Source organism: Drosophila miranda, chromosome 3, assembly GCF_003369915.1.
Source record: "Drosophila miranda strain MSH22 chromosome 3, D.miranda_PacBio2.1, whole genome shotgun sequence".
In the NCBI taxonomy this organism is placed as follows: domain Eukaryota; kingdom Metazoa; phylum Arthropoda; class Insecta; order Diptera; family Drosophilidae; genus Drosophila; species Drosophila miranda.
This window is the reverse complement of record NC_046676.1, coordinates 4,006,738-4,034,123: the sequence shown is the minus strand read 5'-3', so window position 1 is coordinate 4,034,123 and position 27,386 is coordinate 4,006,738. Positions and strand designations below refer to the sequence as shown.

At 47.4% G+C, this 27,386-nt stretch overlaps 4 protein-coding genes across 8 annotated transcripts; 3 read left to right on the top strand and 1 right to left on the bottom strand.

Moving 5' to 3' along the window:
* Positions 1-5,445: 5,445 nt before the first annotated feature.
* Positions 5,446-7,263, top strand: LOC108160399 (endoplasmic reticulum junction formation protein lunapark-B). 2 transcript variants are annotated; one of them, XM_017294390.1, is made up of 6 exons: positions 5,448-5,586; positions 5,658-5,887; positions 5,960-6,092; positions 6,157-6,532; positions 6,598-6,777; positions 6,831-7,263. In XM_017294390.1, the coding sequence occupies exons 1-6, from the start codon at positions 5,560-5,562 to the stop codon at positions 7,079-7,081; spliced, it is 1,197 nt and encodes a 398-aa protein (XP_017149879.1). In that variant the 5' UTR covers positions 5,448-5,559; the 3' UTR covers positions 7,082-7,263. The 2 variants fall into 2 exon arrangements, with proteins under 2 accessions (XP_017149880.1, XP_017149879.1); XM_017294391.2 differs by lacking the exon at positions 6,598-6,777 and having other exon boundaries at positions 5,446-5,586; positions 6,819-7,263.
* A 2,036-nt stretch (positions 7,264-9,299) lies between these two features.
* LOC117188007 (nuclear polyadenylated RNA-binding protein NAB2-like) lies at positions 9,300-10,181 on the top strand. The gene is made up of 2 exons (XM_033391122.1): positions 9,300-9,460; positions 9,528-10,181. The coding sequence occupies exons 1-2, from the start codon at positions 9,446-9,448 to the stop codon at positions 10,020-10,022; spliced, it is 510 nt and encodes a 169-aa protein (XP_033247013.1). The 5' UTR covers positions 9,300-9,445; the 3' UTR covers positions 10,023-10,181.
* Positions 10,182-10,615: 434 nt separating this feature from the next.
* On the bottom strand, positions 10,616-12,101 carry LOC117188008 (histidine-rich glycoprotein-like). The gene is made up of 3 exons (XM_033391123.1): positions 11,801-12,101; positions 11,491-11,552; positions 10,616-10,995 (listed from the first exon to the last, which is right to left on the bottom strand). Exons 1-3 carry the CDS (start codon positions 11,819-11,821, stop codon positions 10,737-10,739), a joined length of 342 nt encoding a protein of 113 aa, XP_033247014.1. The 5' UTR covers positions 11,822-12,101; the 3' UTR covers positions 10,616-10,736.
* Positions 12,102-16,093: 3,992 nt separating this feature from the next.
* LOC108160622 lies at positions 16,094-27,072 on the top strand. Of its 4 annotated transcripts, none has more exons than XM_017294738.2 (12): positions 16,094-16,269; positions 16,947-17,590; positions 18,752-18,887; positions 18,985-20,006; positions 20,073-20,150; positions 23,211-24,467; positions 24,551-24,889; positions 24,952-25,269; positions 25,332-25,479; positions 25,542-25,747; positions 26,136-26,319; positions 26,394-27,072. In XM_017294738.2, the coding sequence occupies exons 2-12, from the start codon at positions 17,458-17,460 to the stop codon at positions 26,734-26,736; spliced, it is 4,164 nt and encodes a 1,387-aa protein (XP_017150227.1). In that variant the 5' UTR covers positions 16,094-16,269; positions 16,947-17,457; the 3' UTR covers positions 26,737-27,072. The 4 variants fall into 4 exon arrangements, with proteins under 4 accessions (XP_017150227.1, XP_017150228.1, XP_017150226.1 ...); XM_017294739.2 differs by having other exon boundaries at positions 16,941-17,590; XM_017294737.2 differs by lacking the exon at positions 16,094-16,269 and having other exon boundaries at positions 16,627-17,590.
* The last annotated feature ends 314 nt before the right edge of the window (positions 27,073-27,386 follow it).

Sequence of the window (27,386 nt, the reverse complement as noted above, 5' to 3'; positions counted from 1 at the left end):
CTAAAAAAACTTGAATATCAGGAGTTAAGGAAGGAAATAACAGAGAACCAAGACTGCTTACCTGATCTCCAGATTGTTGACGGCATGATATTCAAGCGCATGCGCTTTGAACGATTGGATGATCAACTGGAGGGCGCCGTCTGGAAATTGTGGGTTCCGAGTTCGCTGACGGCCGCGTTGATAGACAAAGCACATTCGGAAGAGAAGACAGCGCACGGAGGAATCGCGAAAACCTTGCACTTATTGCGTAGGCAGTTTTACTGGCCGAACATGGCGATAGAGGTGCGGGATTATATCCGACGGTGCACCGTGTGCAAGGAGTCGAAAGCGCCGAATTATCGGATGCAGGTCGGGATGGGGCAAGAAGTGGTCACTGAGCGCCCGTTCCAAAAACTTTATATTGATTTTTTGGGCAAATATCCGCGGTCAAAGAACGGTCAGGCGTGGATATTTATTGTAGTTGACCAGTTCTCTAAGTTCACATTCCTAAAGACCATGACCAAGGCCACAGCAAAGGAAGTTGTAAGATTCCTCGTTCACGAGGTGTTTTACAAGTTTGGAGTGCCGGAGATGATTCACTCGGACAATGGGGCTCAGTTCGTCTCGAAAACTTTTAAGGAGATGACCGATGCATTCGGAGTCACTCATATGAGGACGCCAGTGTATTCTCCGCAGAGTAACGCAGCCGAACGCGTGAATCGCACAGTACTCAGCGCGATTCGGGCGTATCTGGAAGACGATCACCGGGACTGGGATGTGCATCTGCCGGAGATAGAACTGGCTATTAGGAACTCGGTTCACGAGGCGACAGGCGTAACACCATTCTTTGCAGTCTTCGGGCAGCAAATGTATTTGCATGGGTCATGCTACAAGCTGGCAAAGCGACTGCGGTCAATCGGCGAGCATGACATATCGCTGCTGGAGGGTCAGGACAAGCGACAACTCATCCAAGAGAGGATTCGCGCTAGTTTACATCAGGCATACGAGCGTAGTAGGGTAAGGTACAACCAGCGAGCTCGGGTGTTTTACGCGAGGCCGGGACAAGAGGTATTCCGCCGAAATTTTGTCCTTAGTGACTTCGGAAAAGGCTTTAATGCCAAGCTCGCGCGCAAATTCATCCGATGCCGGGTAGTGAAGCCAGTAGGAGAGAACGCGTATGCTCTGGAGGACCTTAACGGCCGTCCCATAGGAGTGTACCACGCCAAAGACCTGAGAATGTAGTGAGGTGTGGGTGTGGCCTACATTGGGCGCGGAAGAAGAATGCAGGGCACGCCGGCGTGTGCTCAATAGTGTCCCGGAATCCGGTGGGCATGCCCCTCCTGGGACTGACGACATACTCGTGGTGGTGTTCCAGTCCCACCTGAACGATAGGTGGCCAGGGCTGAGGGCGACGCGGAAGTCCAGGGAGGCTCGATGGTGTATTGGGACATCGGGGGGAGCTGGAGCCGTTACTGGGGATATAAGGAAGAGAATAGGATTAGTTATATGTATTAGTAAGGGAAAAAGGGATAAATAGGAGTGAAAATATTAGAAAACGTGGATTGGATTATGGAAATCGTGGAGCGTGGACGGAGTAACGTCGAAATTTGAAATTGTGTGCTTAAAACAGAAAGTTTGAAGTGAGTACAGAAAAAGCGGGCGATAAAATATGTTGTAATGCAGAAAATTTTACTAACAGCCGGCAAGGAATATAGCCACCAGAACCGGGCCAGAAGGTTTCCTGGAGAGGAACACTGGAGTTCGAGAAAGTCGACTGCAGAGAAGAAGACTGTCCAACGTGAACCTGAGTGAGTTCGTTCCAGTTGCGCGTGTGTGAGCCAAGTAGCGCGGGACGTGTGAAGGGGGAGGGTGAAAGAGGACGATTTAGCTGCCAGGGCGATTCTAGCCACACCGCACGATCGTTGCATCGCCTTCCAGTGCGTGCCACACGTTTGGTCTCATTCACCAAGTAAAAACCCCGAAACCCTATTCACACACACACACACGCGCACACGTATAAACGGACCTATATAAATTTAGGGCTGACCGGCCACGGCCAGCGATCGCCCGCGTCGTTTGAACTTAAAGAAAAAAACATAATCCGCACTCCAAACACCGTTCCACATTAAATGTTATTTTGTTCCGTGTGTTGTCCTTTATTTAGTAATTAGTATTAGCTTAAACCGTTTAACGTAAAATCTTGGCCATTGAAAAAAAATATGTAAAAACACCAACACCTTTCACGAACCTAAATCTGCGATCAGCTGTTCAGTGCCAGAAGATTAACCCTTAGTGGGTGACGCGGGGGTCCCATCAGTCCACCGTATTTGGTCGAGCGATTTGTGGAAAAATATTGTTTATTGTTTATGTCCCGGGGACCCTTAACAAGAGCTCTTGGTAGGTTAAGTCTCCGTAGGGGCCCGAGTTAAATTAACTCCCGTAAAACTGGATCCACTCATCTACACATATTCCATTACGTATGGGTGAGGGTATCCCTGTTGGTTGAACGAAATTTCAGCAGTTATTTCCTTGTTTGCCTTTGTGTCGAACGTTTTGGTGTTTCTTAGTGGTTAGTGATAATTTTGAGTATAGCTATTTATTAATGAGAAAGATGAAATTGTCAATTTACGATTATTAAAGCTTGGATATATATTGAAGCATGATGCATTAAATTTAAAATAGAGGGAGGACGCGTGGCGTAAGCCATGGATTAGGCCAGCCGTTACCGTACCAGCAGAGGGTGGCCAAAATGAACGTTGTGTTTGGTCACAGGTAGGGCGGGCGCGCGAAGTGATAACACCCAAGCTTCACCCACTTGATAGCCGTCTGTTTATGATTTTCTTTGTTGTTGTTAGGTTGTTGTTAGTTTTGATGTCCCGAGAAGTAGTATGTCTCCTTTTTTGTCTACATTTGGCGGGCAAGGGGAACTACCCAGCCCTGGGGTCGACAGCTAGCCGGCATTGCCCTCTGGGAAACAAGCCAAGTGTAACAATAGAGAATCGTTCCTATTGCTGAATTTTGATATTCCGTTGAATAATGCTGGCTTACTAAAACCCCCAGCCCTGTCCACATAGTTGTATCCCATTGATGAATAAATTTACTCCCATTTATTGTATTTTGACTAAAACAAGGTTTAAAAACAAACAAGTTAACAAACAAAAAAAATCGCAATGTTGTCACGTCAATTCAGGAGAGCGTGGGATGACAAACATTTCCGCAATTCTATAAAATCCTTTTCCACAGGGTATTCAGAATGTTGCCTGAGTTGCCGACACATGAGTCTGGTCCATACAAATTAATGTTGACGCAACTTTTGTGCTGAATGATCAAGTAAGAACATGTTGCTGCAGCAACAGTTTTTACAAACCATACTATTTGAAGATTTTCATTGGCCAAAAGCAAAAATCGCGTCGTTTCCGATTCAAAACCGTTTCAGTTACGAAACTGGTTCCATTAATGTACAATATATTTGAACCTGTAGAAAACGGGCCCAACCAAACCCAACAATGAAAAAATAAGTTTATAGTAGATATTATACATGTGGTGTACATCAAATACATATTAAAAGTATCTTATCAATACCAAGTCTTAATACCAGTCTAGCAGTCCCCAATAATGTCTACAATAATACAGTCTACAGTTTTCGGCTATTAAAATGGCTCAGCCTGAATGGTATACCATCCAAGGTCCAATTTTTGCCGAACACCATTCTGAATCTGCTCCACCTCCTGAATATGAACATCACGTACATTTCCCGGTGGGTTCACCTTTTGAATGGTTGCGAAATGCAGTTCCAGTCATCACCATCTATCCAAGTACAGTAATTAAAGTACATAATTTAAAAGTATGGAATGGGACTCTTTGTTGCTAGAGCCTCAGAGCCTTAACTGATTTGAAGATAGCAGTTCGGCCATCGATACTGTGGACTGGATACAAGAGGTGCCACCCAAATATAAATTTTTTTAAAGTGAAAAATGGCAATGCTAATTTAATGGATTAATATTGATTGAATATGCCATTATACACCGTTATACCGAAAATATACCTTTAACTAGGTAGTTCGGGTTTTATAAAACATCGAAAATTTAGATATAAATTCTGAAAAAAAATCATACAAACAACTTCCTGCAGAAACAAATATGTACATATAGTGAATGCAGGAATACCATTAGTAATCTAAACGGGGAACTAGTGCGGAGTAATCCTGAAGTGTATATTTTTACGTCGAAATTTAGCTCATAATATTTTCGGGATACAACAGTATATTTAATAGGCTAGCAAAGTGACAAATTAGTGAAAAAAAATTGTTAATAATTGCATATCAACTTTTAAAGAGCAATGTGGTCACGAATATGATTAAAAACGCTTTTCCTGTCATAGCGATTGATAAAGGCTCAAACAAACAAAAATGGCATGTTGGCATTTTAGTAACGCGTTAAAATATGAAAATATACATATAAAATATAGCTCAAGCTATTCTTATATTGCCCGCAGAACGCAGATACAAATATTTTTGAAATTTTTGTTGCGAAACTTTTTAAGCGGAAAATGAAAATAAAAAGGCCCTACTGCAGTTCAGTTTGATTTTTGAATAACATTTAAAAAATTAACTCGATCAGTGCTGAAGTTAGCTTGAAATGGATTTTTCGTCATGGCGTGCGCCTGCCAGCCCACATGATCCTAAAAAAACTTCATAGTCAGAATGAGCGGCTCAGGGCAGCTAATGTTGGGTAATTTACACAAAGGACGAATCATATTTTCACACAAGTATAACATTTTTACTGGCATGTGCCATAGTACCTTTTACTCTACAGAAGATGAAATTATCTCACATATAGGGTTCTAGAAAGGCTGTTAGTTTCAAGCAGAAGTTAGCAATACAACATATATTCACAGGTCACAAAGCATTTATTTTCTTTTAATACATACATTCAGCTGGTCAAAAATCAAAAAACCTGATCGAAAATGGATAACAATGGATAACAGGTCTTCACAAAAATAAAAAAAAAATAAAAAAAACGCGGGGAAAACTAAAAAAAAAATTGTGCTTGCATATGATGTGTTCGGCACAGCTGTTCAACGATTTGGACTTGATTGGACTCCGGGAAATCAAAATTTGGCGGATTTTAAAAGTAGAAAATTTATATTTCGTTACGCTAGATCAGGCAAATCGTCCAGGCTGCTAGAATTGCCCGTGCCCGAGGCTCTGAAAGAACGAGGGCGAAATCGAAGGAAGAGAGAGAGAACGGCTGTATAGGCTGCAGCAATAATATAGGGTATAGCTCACTGACTATAGTCTAGGGATTATTGGCTAATATTAGACCGAACAGAAAGAATGATCTCAGTTAAAGAAAAATTCGACTTTGTTAATTTTCTAATACTAAAAATGTTGTATCGGTATTTTTTGAAAATGTGACGTATTTTCGGTATATTTCTAAGGGTCAGACCGTATATTTTATCCATAAATATTACCAACAACAAACAAAAAATAATTGCAAGGCGGCGGGCAGTTTAATAGCGAAATATAAAAATAAATGTTTATAGTTTGAGCACGTCCAGTTTAAAATCGAAAACTCCAAGATGGGATTCGTTTTGTCGAAATTTCGGGTTCGTATTTGGGCAAAAAAAACTTTTTGCATGCATATTAAAATATGACGTGCCCATGATTCTAATTATAGAAGGAAAAATCAACGGAGGAGGTTCTGGAGGCCCTGCAAGTACAGATCAAAGACCTGGAGAAATACATGATAAATACTCAAGAGAGGAAGCGGAGCTTCGTCACGAACTTTCTAGGAATCACAATTGGCGCATACATCGTTGGTTTTGGATTATGGTGTTGCTTTTACTTTCCACCGACATGGAAAGAGCGCATCGTGTACTTGGTACCGCTGCTCCTGTTCCCCGTTATGTGAGTAATGCAGTGATTTGATGATGATATCACAGAAATGACGCGCCAAATCTCTGATTTTTTGCACTCTAGCATCGTCTTCATGCGGCAGATGTTTACGTGGTACTTTCAGCGCAAGCTCAACAAAAATGGCGATAAGCTGGCCCAGCTGAAGGAGAAGAAGAAAAAGATATTAGAGCAGGTCATGGACAAAGAGACCTACAAGGTAGTGCAGCCCAATATGGCCACTGGATGTCAATTGCTTGTCTTATCGTTCTTTTGTTTAACAGGTGGCAGTGAATCTCCTGGAACGCTTCGGGGACAGGAAGTTAAACCAGTCGTTTAGTCGTTCCACCGCAATGCAGCCTCAACAAACGCCACAACCTGCAGCAAGACTGCCAGGAGCCAGTACGCAGCAGAGATTGTTGACTCCGTATAGCAGCGTCTACCGCAACGTCAACAACAACAATCTAAACAGCTCGACACAGTCGATGACGTCAGCATCTCCGAATGTGGGCGCAGTGCAGGAACTGCGTCGGCGTACGCCTTTTCCAGTGGTAGATCAGAACCGGTCACGCAGCGCAGTGGACCGTATTGTAGACTTCATTGTAGGAGACACTCCGATCCGCTACGGCATGATCTGCAAAGAGTGCGATGGCCATAACGGTGAGAATTGATTTGATTTGTTACGTCCGACACTCTACTGTCGAATTGTGTTGCTCCTCCAATAGGTATGCTGCCGGAGGATGAATATGTTTTCACTTCATTTCGTTGTGCCTTTTGCAATGCTTTGAACCCAGCGCGCAAGAAGCGACCAGTGGCTCCTCGACTCTCACTAAATCAGCAAACACCACCTTCAAACAATCGCATCGATAGCTCCGGCAGCGATTCATCAGATGACTACGACTCTGGTAGCGAAATTATTGCATTTCCCACTTTTTTTCTACAACAGATTTCTTGACAGATAAGGAGCAATTGTCGTGCCGGGTTTTGTTACAAGATGAGCCTTCGGATGACATTGATAAGGAGGATGTTGAGGCCAATCCCAATGTCCAAAGTGCAGCAACTGTGACCGAAATAGGAGCAATGGAGACTGAAACTACTGAGGCTGTAGCTGAGGAAGCTGCTGGAGTGGTCGAGGTCGACAGCAAAGCCGAAGCTGAAGAAGCTGCTGGAGCTGGCGACAGCAAAGCTGAAGAAGCATCAAGCTCCTAATCGATCGCCCTCATCAGCTTTAGGCGCGAGTTGAGCAAAGGTTTTACATGGTTTGCTTAATAGTTTACTAATTTAACACTTTGTTGGTAAGAAAAATGGAAAGATTTACTTCTGTTAGCCTGAATTTAAAAAAATATGTCAAAGTGCAGATATTAAACTGCCTCCTTTTTTTGCAAATCGCATCTAAAGCTCCTTTCAGCCGCTTTCTCTAATGGTAATCAACCAAGCGGCCACGCCACCCACCTATGCATTTGGCTGGCACCACACCCCGAGCTCGCACTGGAGCTGTCAGCTTAGAAGGAAATAGATAATTAAAATCTTGACAAAAATAAGGCGACAACTAATGGCATAATAATTTAAAACGCGCCGGGTGCCAAAAAAGGAAAATTTGAAAACAGTCGCGATATACCCAGCAGTAGCAGCAGCATTAGCACCAGCACCTTCCAATATCAGCTTACAAGCGCGAGAACAAACACATGGATGCTTTTGGTCCAGCCAGGGCTATGCCGCGCTGGGGACTGGCCACAAAGACTGCACTTTGCGAACGGTCAACCATTTGAATTTCGCTGTCTTTTATTTTTCTCTATTCTATTTTTTCCGGGCCATTGATCAAGGCTAACGAGATCGATCGGCTGGCGTTGGAGCAACGTACCACAACGCATTAGCCATACCAGCGTCGACCACCTACAAGTCGTAGAGCAGAACAGGCAGGCGGCGATTGCGGGACTAGACTGGACTGGACTGGCTATGCTGTGCCGCGCCCGCGCAAATTCCTGGCAATGGCTGGCGGCAAGCACAAATTATAAGAATTAAACTAAATCTGTTACACTGTTGCCAACAATTGGGTACGTCCGCCTGTCCACGTCCGTCTTTATAACATGTTCATGCACACATGTGCTTGTGTGTCGTGTTGCTGCGACCTGGGGCAATGGGTGCTGCCTGATTAGCTCAAATTTTGTGTAGCACTGCGGTTTTCATGCCATGTAATTGAGTTTTCAATCGAATTCTGCATCGGCTCTGTGTCTGTGACGTAGCCAGCCCAGGAAGTCGCCGCGCGCGTTGGTGCGTAAGTTGATTCCACCTCCACTTCCGCGGTTCGAGTGGACTGGCGCTGCGCATGCGTTTGTGGAATAGAAATCAGCTCCAACGCCGACAGAATAACGGGTTATGGAAGACAGAATTGCCAAAGGCGAAAGGAAAACGAGACTAGGGATGGAAGAACAAGTAAGGGAAAAGGTCTTGGACTCAAATCTATTTATTGAAATCAACGCATCTGCAGGACATGTACATACTTGGAAATATCATATCATATAGCCAGAGTATAGCCACATATCGCCCAACCCTAGCATAGAAGTGAACCTCAGGCCACCTCTCGAATACGTGTATTATACATTAAGCGAGAAGTAAGATCTAGTGCAAGTTCGCTGCACTGAAACCAGTTTCCAATGACATGGGCTGCTGGCACTGCCTTCCGGGCAGGTAGGCAGGCGTCGGCAGCATGTGGCATGCCAAGGCGATGGCCTCTTACACGATCCTATCCGAAAAGCTCTGAATAAAGTGATTCACGAACTGATCCCCAACATAGGCAGAGGCGAGACAAGGGCCGGTAATAAAAGTAGAAACAACAGCGACTGGCAAATGGCAATTGAAAATTGGCCATACGCCAACGCGCAGTTGTCAAAATACAAAACCAACCCAGAGATTTCTTTTGGCCAAACGGCAAGTTGGGGGCTTAGTTCATTGCTAATGACGGCATGTCTGTAACTCGATATTCATACCTATGTATGTAAATATTATATGTATACATACAATATTGTACACCATTCCTTCATACAATATATCTATGCTACTCGTAGAAGTTTGTCTGCACAAGTATGTGTTCGCACAGTGAGTGCTTAAGCACATTACCTGCATACTGCATTCATGTCCGTCTCTCGAATCGGCGGTACGTACCTCCAGCCGGCCCCGTTCGATTTATTTGTTCGCGCTCTGCAACAAAGACTCATAATAATCTGTTGGGCCAATCAAGTAAAATATGCGCGAGATCAGTCAACTACAAAAGCAACAACCACAGCCCCAGCAATTGCCGCGGCCGGTACGAGCCGCCAATGAAAGTGAAACCGATTCAGACCGAGAGACTGAGACTGAGAGTGAGACCAGACTCGACTCGGTTCTAGCCTGCACCAGCATCCGCTATATAAGCCTGATGGCTGCTCACCGCAGCAACAGTGCAGCGCTGACCAGGAACAGAACCTAATTGGAAGTTTAAGCTATCGACTCATAGTCCAATTTGGTCAAGGATTATTCCCTGCCAGCCAAAACCAATCTCGCGCCACTCGCACCCCCACACAGACATTCGTCCCGATGTTCTTCAAGCTGGTAAGTGGGTCCATACCTCCAGACCTCCTCTTCCAAGAAGCAACCAATCATCTCGGCTCTCATTCAGCTGTTCGCTTCCTGTCTGGCTTTGGCTCTGGCCAAGCCCCAGCATCCACCTGCAGCGCAGTATCCGGCCGGCGTGAACCCGCAGGACTGCCCCGGCTTCCCAATCTGTGATAACGAGCGACTGCACAGTCCCAAATCGCAGTGGGGAGCTCCGCAGAATCAATGGCAGCCGCAGCCACAATGGCAGCCACAACCGCAAACGTGGCAGCAACCCCAGTGGCAGCCGCAGCCTCAAACGTGGCAGCCGCAGCCGCAGCCGCAATGGCAGCCACAGCCACAGCCCTCTTGGAATTCGGCACCTGCGCCTGCTGCAGGCGGAGACAAATATCCCGCTGGTGTCAATCCCCAGACCTGCCCCAACTATCCGTACTGCGACGTGAATGCCGGACACGCTGGCGCTCCTGTGGCGGCTCCTCCGCTGCCAGGCTGGACAGAGCGTCTTTACCCGGCCGGAGTTTCTCCACACGAGTGCCCCAACTTTCCCTACTGCCACTAGAGCAATCTGGGGTGATGAGGATTCTATTGTCCCTATCGTTTTTATCTCTCTTCCCCGCAGCTTCCCCTAACGCTTCGCCCTATGTTCTCAATTAGTGAAAATTGATTGGAAATTCTGTTGTTGGCGCCGAATAAAATGCATGTTGGTCAAAGAATCAGAGCTTAAGATCTGGTTTTCCTCTGCCAGGCAACCAAAAGTGAGAAGTGAGTGGAATGATGCTGAGGCCATTCGCTTGCTCGAGCAAATTCCTGATCTTGCTGTAATATCGGGAGTGGTGTGGTGGAAAACTAGGAACTTCGAGTATCAGCTCGGAGTGCCGCTCTATGTCATGCAACCGGAATGTGGCGTGCTCCGCCCTTGGCTTACAACACGCGTCGTGTACTGGTTGGGCAGACCAAGCGTTGGCCTGCTGGCGGTTGACCTCAGATGGAGCTGGTTGAGTGAGTGCTTTGTGAAAGTCGTTCTTGCAAAACTCCGGCTTAATTGCCGCCTTTAGACGCTGCCCAAGGTCAAGTGCAACTGCAAATTATAATCTTGCATGGGACTGGTACGAAGTGGCCGAATGTGAGATGTGAGATCCAATCCAGAGCGTATACGTACAATCGAATTCAGTTTATTTACAATCATTAACTTAGGAATTGTATAATATTTACAGTCAGGAGGGTTGGGCTGGGTTTTATTGGTTTGGTGGAGCGTTTTTGTGTGGCTGACGACCTAGATCCAGCCGAGTCCATGGTGCGCTGAGCTCCAGCCCTTGTGGTAATCGTGATGATCCTCGTAAACATGATGGACTGGCACCTCCTCGTGATGCACATGGTGAACGGGCACTGGAAGGATCTCCTCGTGGTGGACGTGGTGAACAGGAACCTCCTTGTAAATGGGCACGTGCTTTACCACCGGAACATGAATCTTCTGTACATGATGGTGGTGAACCGTGTGAACCTTGTATGGAACATGGATCGTATGATGTTCGCTGCGAATTGATTGGAAACATGAAAGTGAAATCAGTCCAAGAGCTGGGAGGCTAGACTTGACTATCAGCAATTGGCACTCGTCGTTTCGCGTATTAGCTAATCAGATTGTCAACTTCAGTTGCTTGAACCCTGCCGATCGCAGTGAGCAATGGTCGATTGTCACTTGGCAGCAGGCAGCAGACAACAACCGCGACGATCGATGCTCGGAATTAGCAATTAAGTTAGCCAATTATGGGCGCATTATAATGAACTGAGTGCCAATGGCAGCCTGGGAAATTCCTCTACGGCGGAAAGTGAATCGGATCGTATCGGTGCTAATCAGCCGAAGTGCCATTAGCGTTCGATTGCTCAATAACCGAATGCATATTTCATATCTATCTCACTGCCAGCGTTTAAAAGCACATACGAATCGGAAATAACCATTTTTATCGACTGGTGCTGGTTATTTACGGATCTGGTACGAGTACTCGTATATAATTAGTGGATATACTCACTGTTTACCGAAGAAGCCTGGGCTGGGCGCACAGTAAACCACGGACAATAGGGCGAACATGATCTGAAAGAGGTGCATGAATAGGATGAATGAAGCTTTAACTGGAACTTTTCTGAGTTAATCGAAATCTTTGCGGATCTTCATATCTAAAGATCTTCCAGTCTGGAGTTTTATCATCGAAACATGAAAAACAGAGCCTCTGCACAGTTGTCCTTTGTATGTAGACCTCATCACATCTAACCACTTGTTTCAATCACTTGATGCACTTGATCCTTTCTCACATCACATCCTTTTGGTTACTGAACACTTACGAATGCTTTCAGGGCGGACATATTTGGTCAAATAAAATCACGAACTCTTCTACACTGGAAATACTAGTAAAGTATAATGCGAAAACCGAAGCACTGTCAATGCCTGTCGCTGACTGATAACCATAGGCTGGCGACCCATCTGTTTTATACTCGTACCCCCCAATGCAGGCGCCACAGCCGCAGCAACAGCGAGCCGAGTCGAACCACGGGCGGCGGCGACTGCGCTGCGCAAGACAAACGTGACGGGGACGCATGCGCAAGACAGCAGCAACGGCAAAAGTGGACGACTGTTAACAGATAGGTATGTATGTATGTACGTACGAGGTACATATGTATGTATGTTCATATAAATCTTTTTGACTCTTCTGGCCGCTTCTGTTTACGAGGGTTAGGACCGCGCTGGGCTGACGTCGCGTCGTCTGTCCATGCTTCACTTGCTGGCAAACGACAATGAAGCCGCATTCGGATGACGCAGACAATCGAACTTTGACTGTCGCCGGCAGAGACAATGATGTTGTACTACAGTTGCAGCTCGGTGATGTTTTGTGTAATATGATACAAATTACATTAATTTCATAATCGCGACTATGTGGCCAGGCCTTCTGCCCGCGTGCCGAAGTAGCAAAAGTAGCAAGGAGGGGATTGCATGGGATGGGAAGGGATGGGAAATCATTCCAAGTGAACGACCAAGTAGCACAGCCATATGCAGACATCACTATTGAACGGTACGGGTCACTTAGCGGCCTTCTGAAGACATCAGCACTGAACACCGAAAAGTGAACGTTGGAGAGACGGCATCGAATTGTCACATCGAGGTTGTCACACTAATCCCAGTCCCTTCCATATCAGGTTGAAGACATCTTGAGAGTACGACCTTGAACGTTACAATAACATTATAGTATATGTATGCATACATATGTACGTATGTAATATGGGTCAGCATGGAAATTACAGGAGAGAGAAAGAGCACAAAAGTACATACATATGTATGTACATATTTATGTATGTACATATTTACAATATATAGTCGCATCGTGTGTACATATTGACGTTATCAAATCACGAAACACGTACGAGACGCGCTTCACATAAGATAAATGAAATTAGCAATAAAACGCATTTCGGGCAATTACTTAACGGTAATGCCTCACATGATTTTAACAGGTGTTCGATTCGTAGATTCCCATTCTGTCCCTGATATAACATTAAAGTAGCTAATGCATGCTGAATGCTGCACGCTGCACGCTGCATGTTGCAACCAACTGTTGCAACTCTGTTAACAAAACTGTTAACAATCCCCACTGCTCCGCATGAGTGCGAATCGGTAAAGTTGGGAGCATGAGTGGAGTCTGCTCGGTGGTATGTACATGTAGGCCAGTGTGCCTTTCTGCGTCTGAGGGCGCACGGCGCCACCATTCCCATTCCCATCCTGCCCCAGCCCGCGCTCGGACGTTGCTGCATTTGTGGCAAATTGCTCGTTTCAGACATGGCCAATTGCATAATGGATATTTTTTGTTGTGATAAATACGCGGTGGCCCCTACCGCCCCTGGCCCGTGCGTGTCTATATAGTAGTCGTAGTCGTACTCGTACTCTTTCGCTTTCTGTGGACGCCTCCCGAGTGGCGAATGCAAATACTTCCTGCTGGGTGAGTTTTGGATAACTGCGAAAGTGGAACACCCGATGCTACGGACAGGAGCCCGAACTACTGGGAACTGGAACTGGGGGACTCGGTCATTGTGGGGCTGTGGCCTGCTGGTCAAACAGCTGTTGCAGCAAATGTTGCTGTCTATTTTCTGCGATTATGATCCTACAACACAAGAGCTGGCCAAAACTAGTTTCTGGGGAAAGAGCTTGGAATATAGTTAAAGATTACATATACTCGTACGCGTATGTTATGCACTGCCAAACGCTGATGCTGATCAAGAATATACATACATAAGTATGTATAGATTCATACTGGCGTCAAAGACGAATTACTGGCTAATGCTGTTTTATTGGACATGTTGATCATGGTGGGTGGTCAATTAGCTTATCTGTGATTATACATATTTAAATGGTTAACGTTTTCCACGAATCGGTCACAGTAAACGAAAACCTGATTATTATCTCATACTCATACGTTTGTTTGTACTTATAGTCGAGGCTTACATGATAGGAGAAAGATTGATTTGCAGAAGCAAACGAATTATTTGCAGCATGAATGAGTGGGCGACTACGCATTTTATTTGGTGAATGTCGATCAGCTGGGGCTTCCTGCTGGCCCACATTTGTCAATCAGCTCTTGACAAAATTTATGCGCCCTGGCAGAAACCGTTTACCCAATCGATAAGTATTACATGACGTGGAGGAGCCCCCAGTCAGCCAGCTAGTTGATCGTTCCTGCGGATCCGCCGTCCACCCACGATCAACCCACTCGCAGTGGTATCTGCCGCCAATATCTGTTTTTAGACACGCGCTGCGTATTGAATTTTCACGCAGAAACGCTAGAAACGGCGCCACCAAGTGGCTGCCATTTGCCCACTTGGCAGGCGCAATGCGTCCGTCAAAAGCGCCGATCGCCCTCTGAATTTTGAATGAATTTTGATGCGATTTTGGATTTCGGATAGGGTCGATGTCGATGGTGCCGGAGCTGAAGCCGGAGCCGAGGGACAAATGCCAAGCAAACCTCGGTGCTGCCTGTTGCATTCAAGTGATATGTAGAGCAGCGCCTCCCACAAAATATTCACACAAATAAATTATTTTGCAACATTTGTCTCGTCTGCCAATACCGATACCTGCTTCAATTTGGCAATCTTCGAGAAGTGACCCTTTTTGAGGGCGTGGCCACGGAGAACATTAGCGGCTGCTGTTGCTGTTGCTGTTGCTCCTTGCCTTCAGAATTCCCAAGAATTCATGATATGCAAATGAAAGAACCAGAATGAGCATGAGCTCATTTCTGAAGCTTCCAGCGAATCGAGGAGACTCGACTCCTCTGCCACGATCGTTCATCTTCCGCCAGCGCCAGCGTCGATGTCGATGCCAACAGCGACGCATGCGCACAGACGCAGACGCCGGCAGTGGCAGTGGCAGTGGCGATGGTGATGTCGACGCGCTGATGAAGAACAACCCCGGCCTGAATTAGACGACGCCAGCGAGCATGACAAGGTCGGCACTTAAAGGTGTCGCCAATTACACACCTCCTACAGCAACACCTACCCCTCCACCGCCTCCAGTCACCGGCACCCTTTCGTGCCCTTTGAGACTTTTTTTCGGTGAAAACACACACGAGTTAACGGTTGAGCAGCATCTGCTCGGCATCGGCTGCCGAAGACGAAGCCCAGCCCACACCAAATGCATGTGTGGCCAGTGTGTCCGTTAAATTTAAATTTCTCATCGCTTAGGGGGGCTAACAAAGCGGAAAAGAAAGATTCTCGGCTTCGGGTGCGATTCTAATTCGAGTGGAGTGCTCTACTAACTCCCGCCTTGCAACCAAAAACTCTGCCTCTAATTGCGCGCACACTCGAGCCATAATCACGCAAAGCAGCGTCTGCTTCCGTTAGCACTCTGCAGTTGATAGGTACATACAATATGAGCTCATATAGCGACACAAAAGCTCGAAAGAACTACTTACTGGGTTTCATCGATACTTACTATTCGAAAAGCGAAGCTGTTCGGTAGAAAACCCTATTATGTGCAATAATATGATAGAAAGATGATACATATCTACAAACTGAAGCTGTAAGTAAGTTGGGTTTCTGGGTCTGTGTGTGGGCATCAGAGAGCTTTCTTCCCCTATTCTCTTCTCTTCTCTTCCAGAGTGGACATGACTAATACCAAATACAACAAGAGCATTCGAGCTTCGCTTATCTTTCAGTTTCAATCCTCTTCTTACCATTTCGTTTTGAAACGTTTTTCGAGAGTCATTGCCAACTATTAGGCGGAAAGAAGACGCGGAAGACGGACTCCCAAGCAGCCAGAGGGATGGGCTGAGCTGGGCTGAGCTGGGCTGTCTTCCCCCTCTTTCCCGACTCATCCCCACATCGAATCATCGCCCCAAGTGGGCGCAGCGAGGGCAATGCTAATGATGATAATGATGATGACGATCTGCGGAGCCAAACTCCAGTGCCTCTCGTCTGCCCATGCCCCTCCGATGTCCCACCTGAGTTCGAATCTAAACGCTCCATACAACAAAAGCTTTGTGAGCGCTGCTGCTCTGCCGGTGGCTCTGTCACAGCGCAGCCGGCGGCGACGCTGCCGCTTTGCTTTCTGCTCTTTCGATGAATTTCAAACACAACTAAATCAGAATTTTTATTCGGCTTCAATTGTTTAGCGAGTGCGGATCGGCGGCGAGTTCGAGTCGCAGCGAAAGCAAACCAAACGAATCGAGACGAGACGAAAATCAGAATTGAAAGCGGGTTGCAAAAATATATTCCTAATCCAATGCAAAGCAAAGCAAACCCAGAAAAAACTGAGCTCAAGTCCGAAGCTAGTGAGTGTAGACCGGGCGGGAGAGAGATTTCTTGTCATTAGCCAAAAATACGCAGTGTCAAAGCGCAACGTACCTCTCCATTCGCCCTAATCGCAGTCGTGAAGCGGAAGGGCGTTAAAGAAGCTGACCCGAATCCAGGGCCCCCAGAAGAAAGTGGTTGAAACATTCTAGATACTCGTATATTTTTCTACGATAGTACACTTCGTAAGATTTGTTTTTTTTTTAAATTTTGAGACCGACATATTCGTTGCAACCAACAGCCACAAACCTTAGGACCGCTTCAGTTGGCCTCTAATTAATCATCAAGCCAAGCCATCAAAGTCGCCAAATAAAAATAAAAAATTATTGTTTTTTGGGGTTTTTGGCCAACTCGGGTCGGATCGGCTTGGATCGGCTTGGATCGGCTTGGATGATGACAAACGCTGGATTTACGCATTGATGAGCACTTTGTCATTCGAGTTTTTAATTATTGGGCAATTCTTGTTTCTAACCATTGGTCGAAAGGTCACAGGCACGGCACCCTCTGCCTCTGGAATGGGGTGAACTCATCGTCAAGGAAGTTCCTAGCCGATCCGAGCCGAAGCGCTTCGTTGGAGAGGTTATTGACTCTGGCTATCTCTTTCCCACTCGCATTTACAAGCCGCCCAATACTCATCCGCGTAATTATGTAGATTTAGTCTCTTCCGCAACCGTAGATTCTTCAGGCTTTTCTGCTGAGCCGAGCCCATAAATAAGCGGCAGAGAGGGTCCCACTACAGATCTTGGGGATCTTTTATAATGATCTGCATATTTTGGCAACATAATTAACGGTGAAAGAATGTGAAAAGTAGCGAAACGTAACGCGAAAGCCAGAAACACTCCAACACGAAAAGAAATAAAAATAAAAATAAAAACCACTCTAACACGCGACTGTGACTCTGAAGAAAGGCCAGAGAGAAAGAGGAGAAATAGTCGTAACGAAGAAGGTTTCTACGCGCCTCGCGTGGCTGCCTGTCTTTCAGTTCGCCATCTCCGGTCCGTCCTAACGGTGCGATGCAAACACAATCCTCTACACAGAATTTATAAAGAAAAACCTCTAATAATATAAAAGGAAGACAAGATTGATTACGAATCAAGGACCAAGTGAATCTGTACAAAGCAATACAGATAGGATATCGGTTCCACAAGTGAAAACAATTTCGAGGCCCAATGATTCGGTTTATGGAGAAACAGCACAGGCGGCGATTACTACCGATGCTCAGGACGCTCTACATACTCCTCGGCATCTGGCAGACCGCAGAGGCACTAACTGTCGATAATCAGTTGGTTTCCGCACGAAATGGTAAGTGCGATGACGCGTCGGGAGGGTTGGATAAACGAACCCTACATATCCCTACATAGAAGTACACACATTCATGTTGTAGATATACATAGGTGTAAAAGCTGCATTTCAAGCAATAGGCAGAATATCGTTCAACGCAGGACAAGCGAAATGATCTTAACCCCAATATCACTTAAGAGAAATTCACACCAGAGAAATAATTATGTACCCGGTGAGATATTCGTTAAATATGTGTAAATGTAACAACAAGGGGGAAGAGCTTCCAACCCCTTCAAGTTTATGTATTTGGAGTATTCTCAATACCTATCGATGGAATCAATGAACTTGTCTACCATACTCCCCAATCTGGTTGCGATCGGTTATAGTCATAATGAAATAAAAAAGAATACAAGTTTCACCGCATGCGTGACCATCTCCCTTTCTCTTCTCCTCTCTGCCACTAACTCTCTCCCAGTAAGATTCGTACTGGAAAATACTTGATGGTATGGTTGATATTATATACATATGTATATTGTCTTAAGGGGTCAACGGGGACTGCCGCACACTCGTTGATTGCAGGGAAAAGGAAAAACGAGATTTCCTAGGAATTGGTTGAAATCCGTCCCTTTAAAAACCATAGATCGACAACCAAGCCGTGGAGCATGTCAAAGCCACAGACATCACAATGAGAGTTTTGTTTGTGTGTTTGACCTTTTTGAATTATTCATGACACTCGCACACCGACAGCAACCAAATAGGAGAAGAAAGGAACTTATACGAGTCGCAGATGGGTTAATGGCAGTCAGCTGCGTCGCCGCGGCACGCAATGCTAATACAATTCCAATTTGAATAAAGAACAAAGCTAGGAGAATGGCAAACAATCGGAAAGCGACAATTGCAGAGTCGATAAAACTAACCTACCATAAAGTGGATGAAGTGGAGCATCGCCACCAGCTCCACTGAGTGGTGGCCTTGAAAGTGCAAGTGGAACTTGCTCATCAAATACCCATTTATCTGGTGACGCAATCCAAAGTCCACTGCTAGCTCGGCTTAGAGGAGGGGGATTCCTATTCCTACTCCCATTCCCATTTCCATTGCCCAACTGCAGTTCGCAAGTAGCAACCTTTAAGCGCAATAATTGTTGCATGATTGTGTTTTTATTTGAATTGGAATCGTCGGCAGACTGCTTCGAGCGGATCGCACTGGAGGCGATGCTGCCATTTGAGAAGACCTTCCGCACCGAAGACACCAACTCGCTGAAGATGTGCAAGGAGAAGTGTCTGCAGGCGGGCGAGAAGTGCCAGGCCATCTCATTCGGGTGAGTTCAAGCTGTCACACGGCGATTACCCAATCCCGATCCCAACCTCTTGGTGTCCCTCTTGGTTGCGGCCCTCTGAATTCGTTTCTGTTTGCAGTGTGCATCGACGCGGAAACGGCACATGTCAGTTGTCGTCGGAGCAGTACGGCTCGGGCGGCGGTGGGCGGCCGGGAGGCGTGATTTTCGATCCCGACTTTGATTTGTATACTCGCAAGACGAACTGCTTCGACCTGAGCGACAATTCGATTGCCCCCGGACCGGGTCCCAGTCCCATCAGCCCCGGACCGACCCCGGCTAACTTGCCCAATCGTCCGCTGGAGGTGGGTAACACTCCAGTGCTGATCGTGAACCCGACTCCGCACACGGACGAGCCCCCGCCGCCGCCGCCGCCGCGGCTGCCCACGATCTCTGCGCCATCTCTTCCGCCGCCCCCTGGTCTCGGCGATCGGTTGTACTTCTCGCACGACTTGTATCCCCTATACAAATACCCCGCCCTCTATGAGAACAACTATCCAGCTCCCAACGAAGACGTCTACATCCCAGGCGGCTACGCGGCCAACGCCCCTGAGGTAGAGGACCACTATCATGGCCCGCCATCCCTTGAGAATGAGGAGGTGAGGCCCACACCCCATGGCCCCCCACGCCCCATTTTCGGGCTGGGCTATGGAAACGGCTACAGTTATGGCAGCCCGGAACGGTACACACCACCTACCATGCGACCTCCGAGCGCGTCCTCGGATGAGCGACCACACTATGGAGCCAGGCCGCCTCGTCCTGACTATCCGCCTCCTCCACCACGGCCGTACGACAGCTCCACGCCTCCATCCTACGGACCGCGACCCAGTCCCAGCTACGAACCCCACCGTGAACCCAGGCCGGACTACACTAACCGACCCGATCCGCCGATGCAGTCCACACACGACGGCGACTATGGCATGCCAGGACCCTCCGCCCGCCCTCCACCACCTTACGATGAGTCTCCGCCACTGAGGGACGACTACGTGCGACGCAATGGAAGCGCAATGCGCCCTGGGGACGGGTATGGGGGATACAGCTTGGACGACGATAAAACCATTGCCACCTACTTCAATCCCGATGACTACATGCAGGGGAGCAACAGTAAGTGTGAAACGATGATAATCTGGAAGTTCTCTGGACTGAAAAGGGGCCATGGTAAAATTTCAGAACGACCTATGAGCGACAGAGATAGAGACCGCGATCGCGATCACGATCGCCTCGGTTATCCCATGGATGAGCTGAAGGGTAAGTGTCTAAGTCTGATTTCACTTATACCGACCCGTCCCCAATCCAAATTCACCTACTAATTATCGGATTCGCGCTGTCCCAGAAGCTAACCTACGTACCTGCACTTTCAAATAATCATGTAACAGACAATGACGCGGGTCACTTGACAATTACAAATATATGCTACTCGTAAAATGTAGAACTAACATGGCGCACAGCTAAAAGTCATTTGGTTTTGGCGTCCACACAGGTGACAGACAGTCGGACAGACAGACGGACAGCCGAGCAGCCACTCGATTGACCCACATTCTTTACCTTTTATTCGCCCAACAAAAATAAACCCATTAGCCTGGCAGATTGTCTACTCTCGTCTCTCATCAGCTCTGGTAAAATCGCGTCCGGTGTATGGGTGGTTCGATATTCATCCTCACTCGCACTTTAGAATTTTACGAATTCGCACTCTACAGCAAAGCAAAAGCTCAACAAAGTTTGGACTACTAGGTCACCCAATATGGTAAATACATATGTACATAGATTCATTTGACAGTTGCTCTCTGTATCGGAAGTACAAGACAAGTAAATCAGATGAGGGGAAAGAATCGATTGTGCATACATCGTATGTATGGGAGGTAAGTAAGTATGGGACTCTTCCTTGAATGCTTTTCCAAAATCATATATTGCTTTAGCAAGAGTATAGCAATACAGCAACTCATATCGGTGTAATCTGAAATCCCTAGACAAAATGATCTCATTTCTTACAGAGGGCATTCAGCTGTCAAGTGCAGAAGATTTATGATAGCTCTAAAAATTTCATCAAAGAACAATTCTGCTTAGCCATTTGGCTCAGCTTCCCTTCGAGCTTCCCGAGTGTGACGAAGTTGAGTGCATGAACATGAACTCCACCGAAGCAGCGGGTGGCGGTGACATAACCATATGCCAAGTGCCAAACGAATCCAAGTTCAAATGGCAAACTTGATGACGTTAACATGGTTAATTGCTGTTTCTGTGGTGGCGTGTTCGTTTGTTTTGTTGGTTAGTTAGTTAGTTCACTAACAGATCGTGGGACAGATCGTAATTCACACTTGAAGATTGGAGCACAGCACAATTTGGTTTGCTCGGAGGCGGAAGCAATGCTCCTACACATCAGCGCCTTTTTTTCGGCTATGCCAGGCCATGCCACGGAGTTGTGCAAGAGCAGCACACCAGAAGAGAATTGCACTATGCATGCACTTGAATGGCGATGCAGCTCCCCTGGCATTCATTGTATGCAAATCCCAACCATAAAGCCACAGAACAAAAACACAGAACCCCCCACTCGTGGTGTATACCAGTAGCCAGTAGTGACATTGATTCAGAAACGGAAATGCGCTCAAGCTCTCTTATACCTCTTGTACCTGAGCTTCTGCATGCATATCATATGTACCTGCATATTCTATGCATATGGCATCTAAAATGATTGATGGAATGGAGTGTTGTCTGTAAGCAGGTCTCGCACAAAACTAGACAAAACCATACGTTCAGCTTTGCTCTGGGAAATAGGTTTGAAAATCCTTTAAGACACCAAAGGACCCAAGCGGCGAATATAGTTCGTATATGGCAGGGCACTTAACTGATCGAAATATTCACATCCTTGAACTCGTTTAACTCTTTCTATACTTAACCATTAAACAAGTAGCAGTTAAGGTAGTTTGCTAAAATGTAATATAATAATGTAGGACGAGTAAGTACGAGTATTATGGCATCCCATCCTTGACTGGGGTGTGGGTCGGCGGGTCCAACTGGAAACGCTTGGCTGCATCTTGGATCTCGTCTCATCCATCGCATCTGCTGGCAGATCTGCCCAGGGCAAATCTCATTCATGCGATCTGTACCCTCGTATTTTCATCTGAACCATCGCTGCAGATAAGCAATCTTCTTCCAAAAAAACTCTCATTAAACTAGACTCAAGGCTTCAGACGATACTCACCCACAATGGAGCACGGCATGCGGAGAGGAGGGGTGAAGAATCCCCATGAAAATGCGAAACTTTAACTGAGAGCGGAGCGACAGAGATCAAGAGAGTTTAGCGGAGCGAAAAGCTCAGCTCGGCACTCGTATAAAACCGCAAGCTTGACCACAGCCGCTGTTCATTCGCGATTAGAATCACCGTTGCCGCGTGTCGTTCTGGGCCGGGCCCCGAAATCGTTCTCGTGTATCCGCCGTGTCCTGCATGCTAGCGAGAGGTCATGCTAGCAGGCGGCCTGCCACCGTGCTCCCGCTCTCGTTCATTGTTCTAATCATTTGACATTGCACAGAAATTAATTGGCCCAGAACGCCAGTTACTAATTACGTAATCAGTCATCAGTGTGCGACGCAGAAGCGAGCCAAATTATAAATTCAGTTTTCAATTTTCGAGGCTTCATTGGAATCTGTCTTCCTTAAAATGAGGTCACCCAGACTGGATCGAGTGCCACCGACTCCGGGTCTGAGTCTAAGTCTGATTCTGTTCTTGTTTCTGCTGTATGTCGACGACAGCGAAGCCAAATTTGTGAGTCCCACCAGGCACAGCGACCTGAGCAGCACAATTATCATTGTGGAGGATGCCAAAGGTAAGGTCGGGAGGTTAGCCACTTCGCCCACTCGGTCATTCCACTTGAGGTATAATTTTATTTTGGGGAGTTGTGGTGCGTATTAAAGTAATTTGCATAATTTCCATCGTGGGCCTGGGTTCTTTTTCGTGGAGACGTAGTGGCTGTTGTCTTTTTTTTCTCGAAGATAATCTGTGGCGAAGGCTGATGATATACATGGGTGTTGTGTCCGCCGTGGCACCGAACATGACTCGAACATAATTTACTGAAGCGGCAGCGGATGTGCCGGTGCCGCCAAAAAGAAAAACATGGCCCGAAACAGAAACATCAGAAACATGAAGCAAGCAACCCACTCCCAGCCCCGATCTTGGGTTCTGTCCGCGCTTCACTGACTTTCAGCGTTAAACAGTTTTTCTTACTCGCAGTTGCGTAAAGAGCCTCAGCATCTCCACATCCACCTCCACCTCCGCCTCCATCTTCAACTCCAACTCGAACTTTATTTCCATTGCAGCCTGCTTCCGTCGAGTGTTAGCTGGGAAGCGGATAGCGCCCCACTGGGTGCGTCGCTCCATCTCCTGTGAGCGGGTAGAGGAATGCATGCGGGAGTGCGGCCATGAGAGGAGATTTATGTGCGAGGGCTTCAACTACAGGCTGGACCCCTCCGGGCATGGCCAGGGCGATTGCGAGTTGATCGAGATGCCCTTGTCGCAGATGGATCTCTACTCCAGTGCCAATCGGCGGGACTCGAATCTGCTGCGGCATCCGGACTACGATTACTATGAGAGGGATCGCAATGCGCCGTCTAGTTGTCGGCGCAACGCTTGCCAGGACTGCTCAAAGGGTCCCTTGAGTAGCAATCCCATATACTTGAAGCCAAGCACTGGTCCAGGACCCAGCAGTAGCGGCAGCGGATATGGTGATCGCGATCAAGACCGCGACAGGGATAGGAATCATTTTCGGCCACCACCCCCGAGTAGCTCAGCTATTGACCATTATCGAGGGCCGTTGAGTCCGCCAGGGCCGCCGGGTCCGCCGAGGGCGCCGAGCAGCTCCTATGAGCACCGACCTTTCTCCTCTGATTACCATGGATCGCACTCCGCTTCTTCGTCATCGTCGTCGTCGTCCTCCTCTTCCTATGAGTTCTCCTCACATGGGTCTGGATCCACCAGCTCCGACTATTTTGGACACACACCACCCAGCAGCTACGGAAGCGATCACTCTTATGCAGATCGTCATGATCCCCCTCGCTATAGTCCAGTTCGACCAGATCGATGGGAAACGTTACCGAGCAATTCTGGATACGATGGTTCTGCGTACAGGCCACCAAGACCCGAAACAGATCGAGTCGACAAGTACCGACCGCCCTATCGGCCGGGCCCTGACTTCTCTCCATATCGACCGCATGAGCCAAGCCGTCCTATCCATAATTATCTCGATCGCGATGGATCTAGTGCAGGTCCTAGCCCATACAAGAAGCCCAATAAGTTTGTTCCGTATCTGATCGGGGGTGAGGAAAACTGGGGTAACTATGGCGGCAGCTACGGGGGCAGCTACGGGGGCAGCAACAGCAATAGTAAGCACACCTCCTACTGGGGTCTGAGTGAGTCGCAGCGACGCAAGGACCATGACTTCAACTACTTCCAGCTGGGGGCACCGCATCGCGAGTCCAACTCCGTGCTGGGTTACCCGGGCTCCAGCTACGAGGACGACTATCCAAAGCGGCGCAACGATTACAGACAACAGTGGACACGACGCCCCGGGCCGGATGGTAAGTAAAAGCGAAAGTGAAGGTGGAGGTGGAGGCCTCCCACCGATTGACAAGTGCATGAACATTCTTCGCCCCTCCATCAGAATGCTCGGCGAAGACCAGCGAAGGCTTCCGACTGCATAAAACGGCCATAAGGCACGCCTACAATGTGCCAACATTGACGGAGTGCGAGCGCCTGTGCTCGGACCAGCGGCCTAGCTTTAGCTGCCACACTTTCAGCTACCGGTACAACCAGGCGGGCAGGGACAATTGCATGCTCTGCGACAGGCCAGTCAACATGCTGGATTACTACGTGGACATTGAGCCGGATCGAGACTATGACATATACTCCATGGCGGACGATATGGATGTCTGCAGACAGCCGCTCCGTCGCCACGACAGCGGTGCCCCCAACACGGCGCTCTCCGATCCGCGAAATGCGCGTAAGTTTGCGGAAGGGCCTAGATGACATGACTGATGATCAGCGTATTGATGATCTTTGCAGAGTGTTTCTTCCGGGCCATCGACGCCACGCGGTTCTTCAAGTCCATTGTTCGCGACTCCCTCACCGTGAGATCCGTGGGGGAGTGCGAAATGGAATGCATTCGTTCCACCAAATTCACCTGTCGCGCTTTTGCGTACCGCTATGGCCAACAGAGGCACACGGGCATCATTGACAATTGCCAGCTAAGTGACTGGCCCGTGCGGGACATGGACAAGGAGCGGCACCTCATCCTGGATGCGGCCTTCGACATCTTCGAGCGCGCCAGCTACGGACACGGATGCGAGATTCAGCCCATCGTGGACGAGAAGCACAAGAAACGTGAGTAGTAGAGTCGATCCCAAACAAAGATCCACCTTGTAAAGAAACCTCTCCCATCGCAGTGTGCTATCTGGGCTATGGCTCCCCCGCCAGGCTCCTCCCACCAGCCATCAAGAAGCTGATATCAGTACCTTCGGAGATGGCCTGCAAGAAGGAGTGCATACGATTCAGGGAGACTACTCCATTCAAATGCTTTGCCTTTAGTTACGGGTAAGTAGAGTGGAGGCCGAATGTAGATCCGTATACAGTAAAACCTCTTTCAACCCTCGCAGCTCGCATGCTAGCTCCCATAACTGCGAACTCTCTGACCTCGACCAAACGGAGCTCAAGCTCGATGTTCACTACACACACACCAAGGAGCGGGACTTCTGGCTCTTTGCCTGGAATCCCTTCGACTGGACCTGTCGTGACAAGGTGAACACGATTGGCGGATCGCGAGTGAACAACGATCGACGAATGGACATCTTCCGGGAACCTGGTAAACTAAAGCTATTAACCTGTTGCACCTCCCCCACTCTGTAAATAACCCGAGCGGGCTCCAGATCCAGCTGCTGTTCCAAGGGAAATAGTCTGTATAGCCCAAGTTAGACCTAGTAATGTATTTGTACCTAATATTAATCTGTAAATTAGCTTGTAGCGGAGAATGCTTTGTGTATAACGATTACTAGCATGTACAGTTGGAACCTGACATAACACAAACCAACCAATCCATCATTGCATCAACCTACCAATCAACAGAAAAGACGAATCCAAATACCACCCAACTCTTCCCCGAATACTAACCAGCAGCTTGCATGCCAATTCCCACTCCCTATCTCCATTTCCATATCCATGGCTTTTCTAAATGCACTTCTCATTCGCAAAAGGCGATGTGGCCTGGCGTCATTACACGGTATCCGGCAAACCCTGTCGACGCAGCAGTCCCTGCGAGAAAAATCTGATCACGGGATTTTACTCCTGCGAGACGGACGGCTCTGAGGTTGGCTCCTGGGACTACTGTTGCAAGGCGGATCATCCGTGTGGCTACAGCAAGGGCTTCGATTACCCCTGGTAAGTAAGGGGCGTCCATCTCGCTCTTCCTCCCTCCCACTGTCGGCCTTCTCGCTTCATTCTATACCTTCCAGGTGTTTTGTGGGCGACGAGTCTGATCAGTGGCGCAAGTGCAGCGATCGGTACTATCCCGGCAAGAACGGAACACAGCCGACGCACTCCCACCTTGGTCTGGCCAGTCCCAAGGAGCAGCAAAAGCAGAAGCACCAGCCACACTCACACCAACACTCTCACTCGCAGCCTGCTACAGCGGCAAGCAGCGAATACAGCCAGCATCCACCTCGTCCTGGGGGATTGCAAAGTCTTAGCGATTTTGCCGCCGCCCGCCTCTGGCCCGTCACCTATCTGTACAGCGAGGGCCCGCCAAATGCCACGGAGTTTAGTAACTTTGTCGACTGCAATAAGGAGTCATGCTAAGATGTAGTAGTTCTCAAAGCAGGTCGATGTACGATGTACCAGAATCAGACTTAAGTGATATGTACGTGTACGTGTATACCCAACCAAAGGTACTCGAGCCGCGCGTTGGAGAACGAGACAAAGGAAACTTCTCACAGAAAGTCGTTGTGATCATCAATGAGATTGGATACCATTGTCGTCATATTCAAGCAAATCCAATTAACTTATTAATTTAATTTTCCTTGAATCTAACTATAATGACAGCTTGCGTGCAGGCGCTTTTTTTTTTTACTTATGCATACTATGAACATAAGTTTAGTATGAACATGTATTAATAAAAATTAGCTTTTATGGAAACACTTAGCCTCAATCCCTTCCCACACTTTGATATTTTAGGTGATATTTAGGTATGGTATCTTTCCGCACACTCGGTCGCACACTCTCGACTTCAGGTTGACGTCAAAGTATAGAAAACTAAAAATTAATATATTAATATAATAATATAAAATATTAAGAAACTCCGTCAGGTCCCCGTAGCGTATCCTTCCGACCTCGACTCCGATAGGTATTTGGAAATTGAATTGAATTGAGTTGAATTAATATGTGTAATAGTGATAAGACAACAGCCCATTCCAATGATCCCAACGATTCGTATCGAATTGAAGTCACAG

Coding starts and splice junctions, on each gene's coding strand:
- LOC108160399 (XM_017294390.1), top strand. CDS start 5,560: ATGGGATTCGTTTTGTCGAAATTTCGG. Junction 5,587..5,657: donor TCGTTTTGTCGAAATTTCGG/GTTCGTATTTGG, acceptor TTCTAATTATAG/AAGGAAAAATCAACGGAGGA. Junction 5,888..5,959: donor CTGCTCCTGTTCCCCGTTAT/GTGAGTAATGCA, acceptor TTTGCACTCTAG/CATCGTCTTCATGCGGCAGA.
- LOC108160622 (XM_017294738.2), top strand. CDS start 17,458: ATGATTCGGTTTATGGAGAAACAGCACAGGCGGCGATTACTACCGATG. Junction 18,888..18,984: donor TGCCAGGCCATCTCATTCGG/GTGAGTTCAAGC, acceptor TTCTGTTTGCAG/TGTGCATCGACGCGGAAACG. Junction 20,151..23,210: donor TCCCATGGATGAGCTGAAGG/GTAAGTGTCTAA, acceptor TTTCCATTGCAG/CCTGCTTCCGTCGAGTGTTA.
- LOC117188008 (XM_033391123.1), bottom strand. CDS start 11,821: ATGTCCGCCCTGAAAGCATTC. Junction 11,553..11,800: donor TGTCCGCCCTGAAAGCATTC/GTAAGTGTTCAG, acceptor CACCTCTTTCAG/ATCATGTTCGCCCTATTGTC. Junction 10,996..11,490: donor CCAGGCTTCTTCGGTAAACA/GTGAGTATATCC, acceptor ATCAATTCGCAG/CGAACATCATACGATCCATG.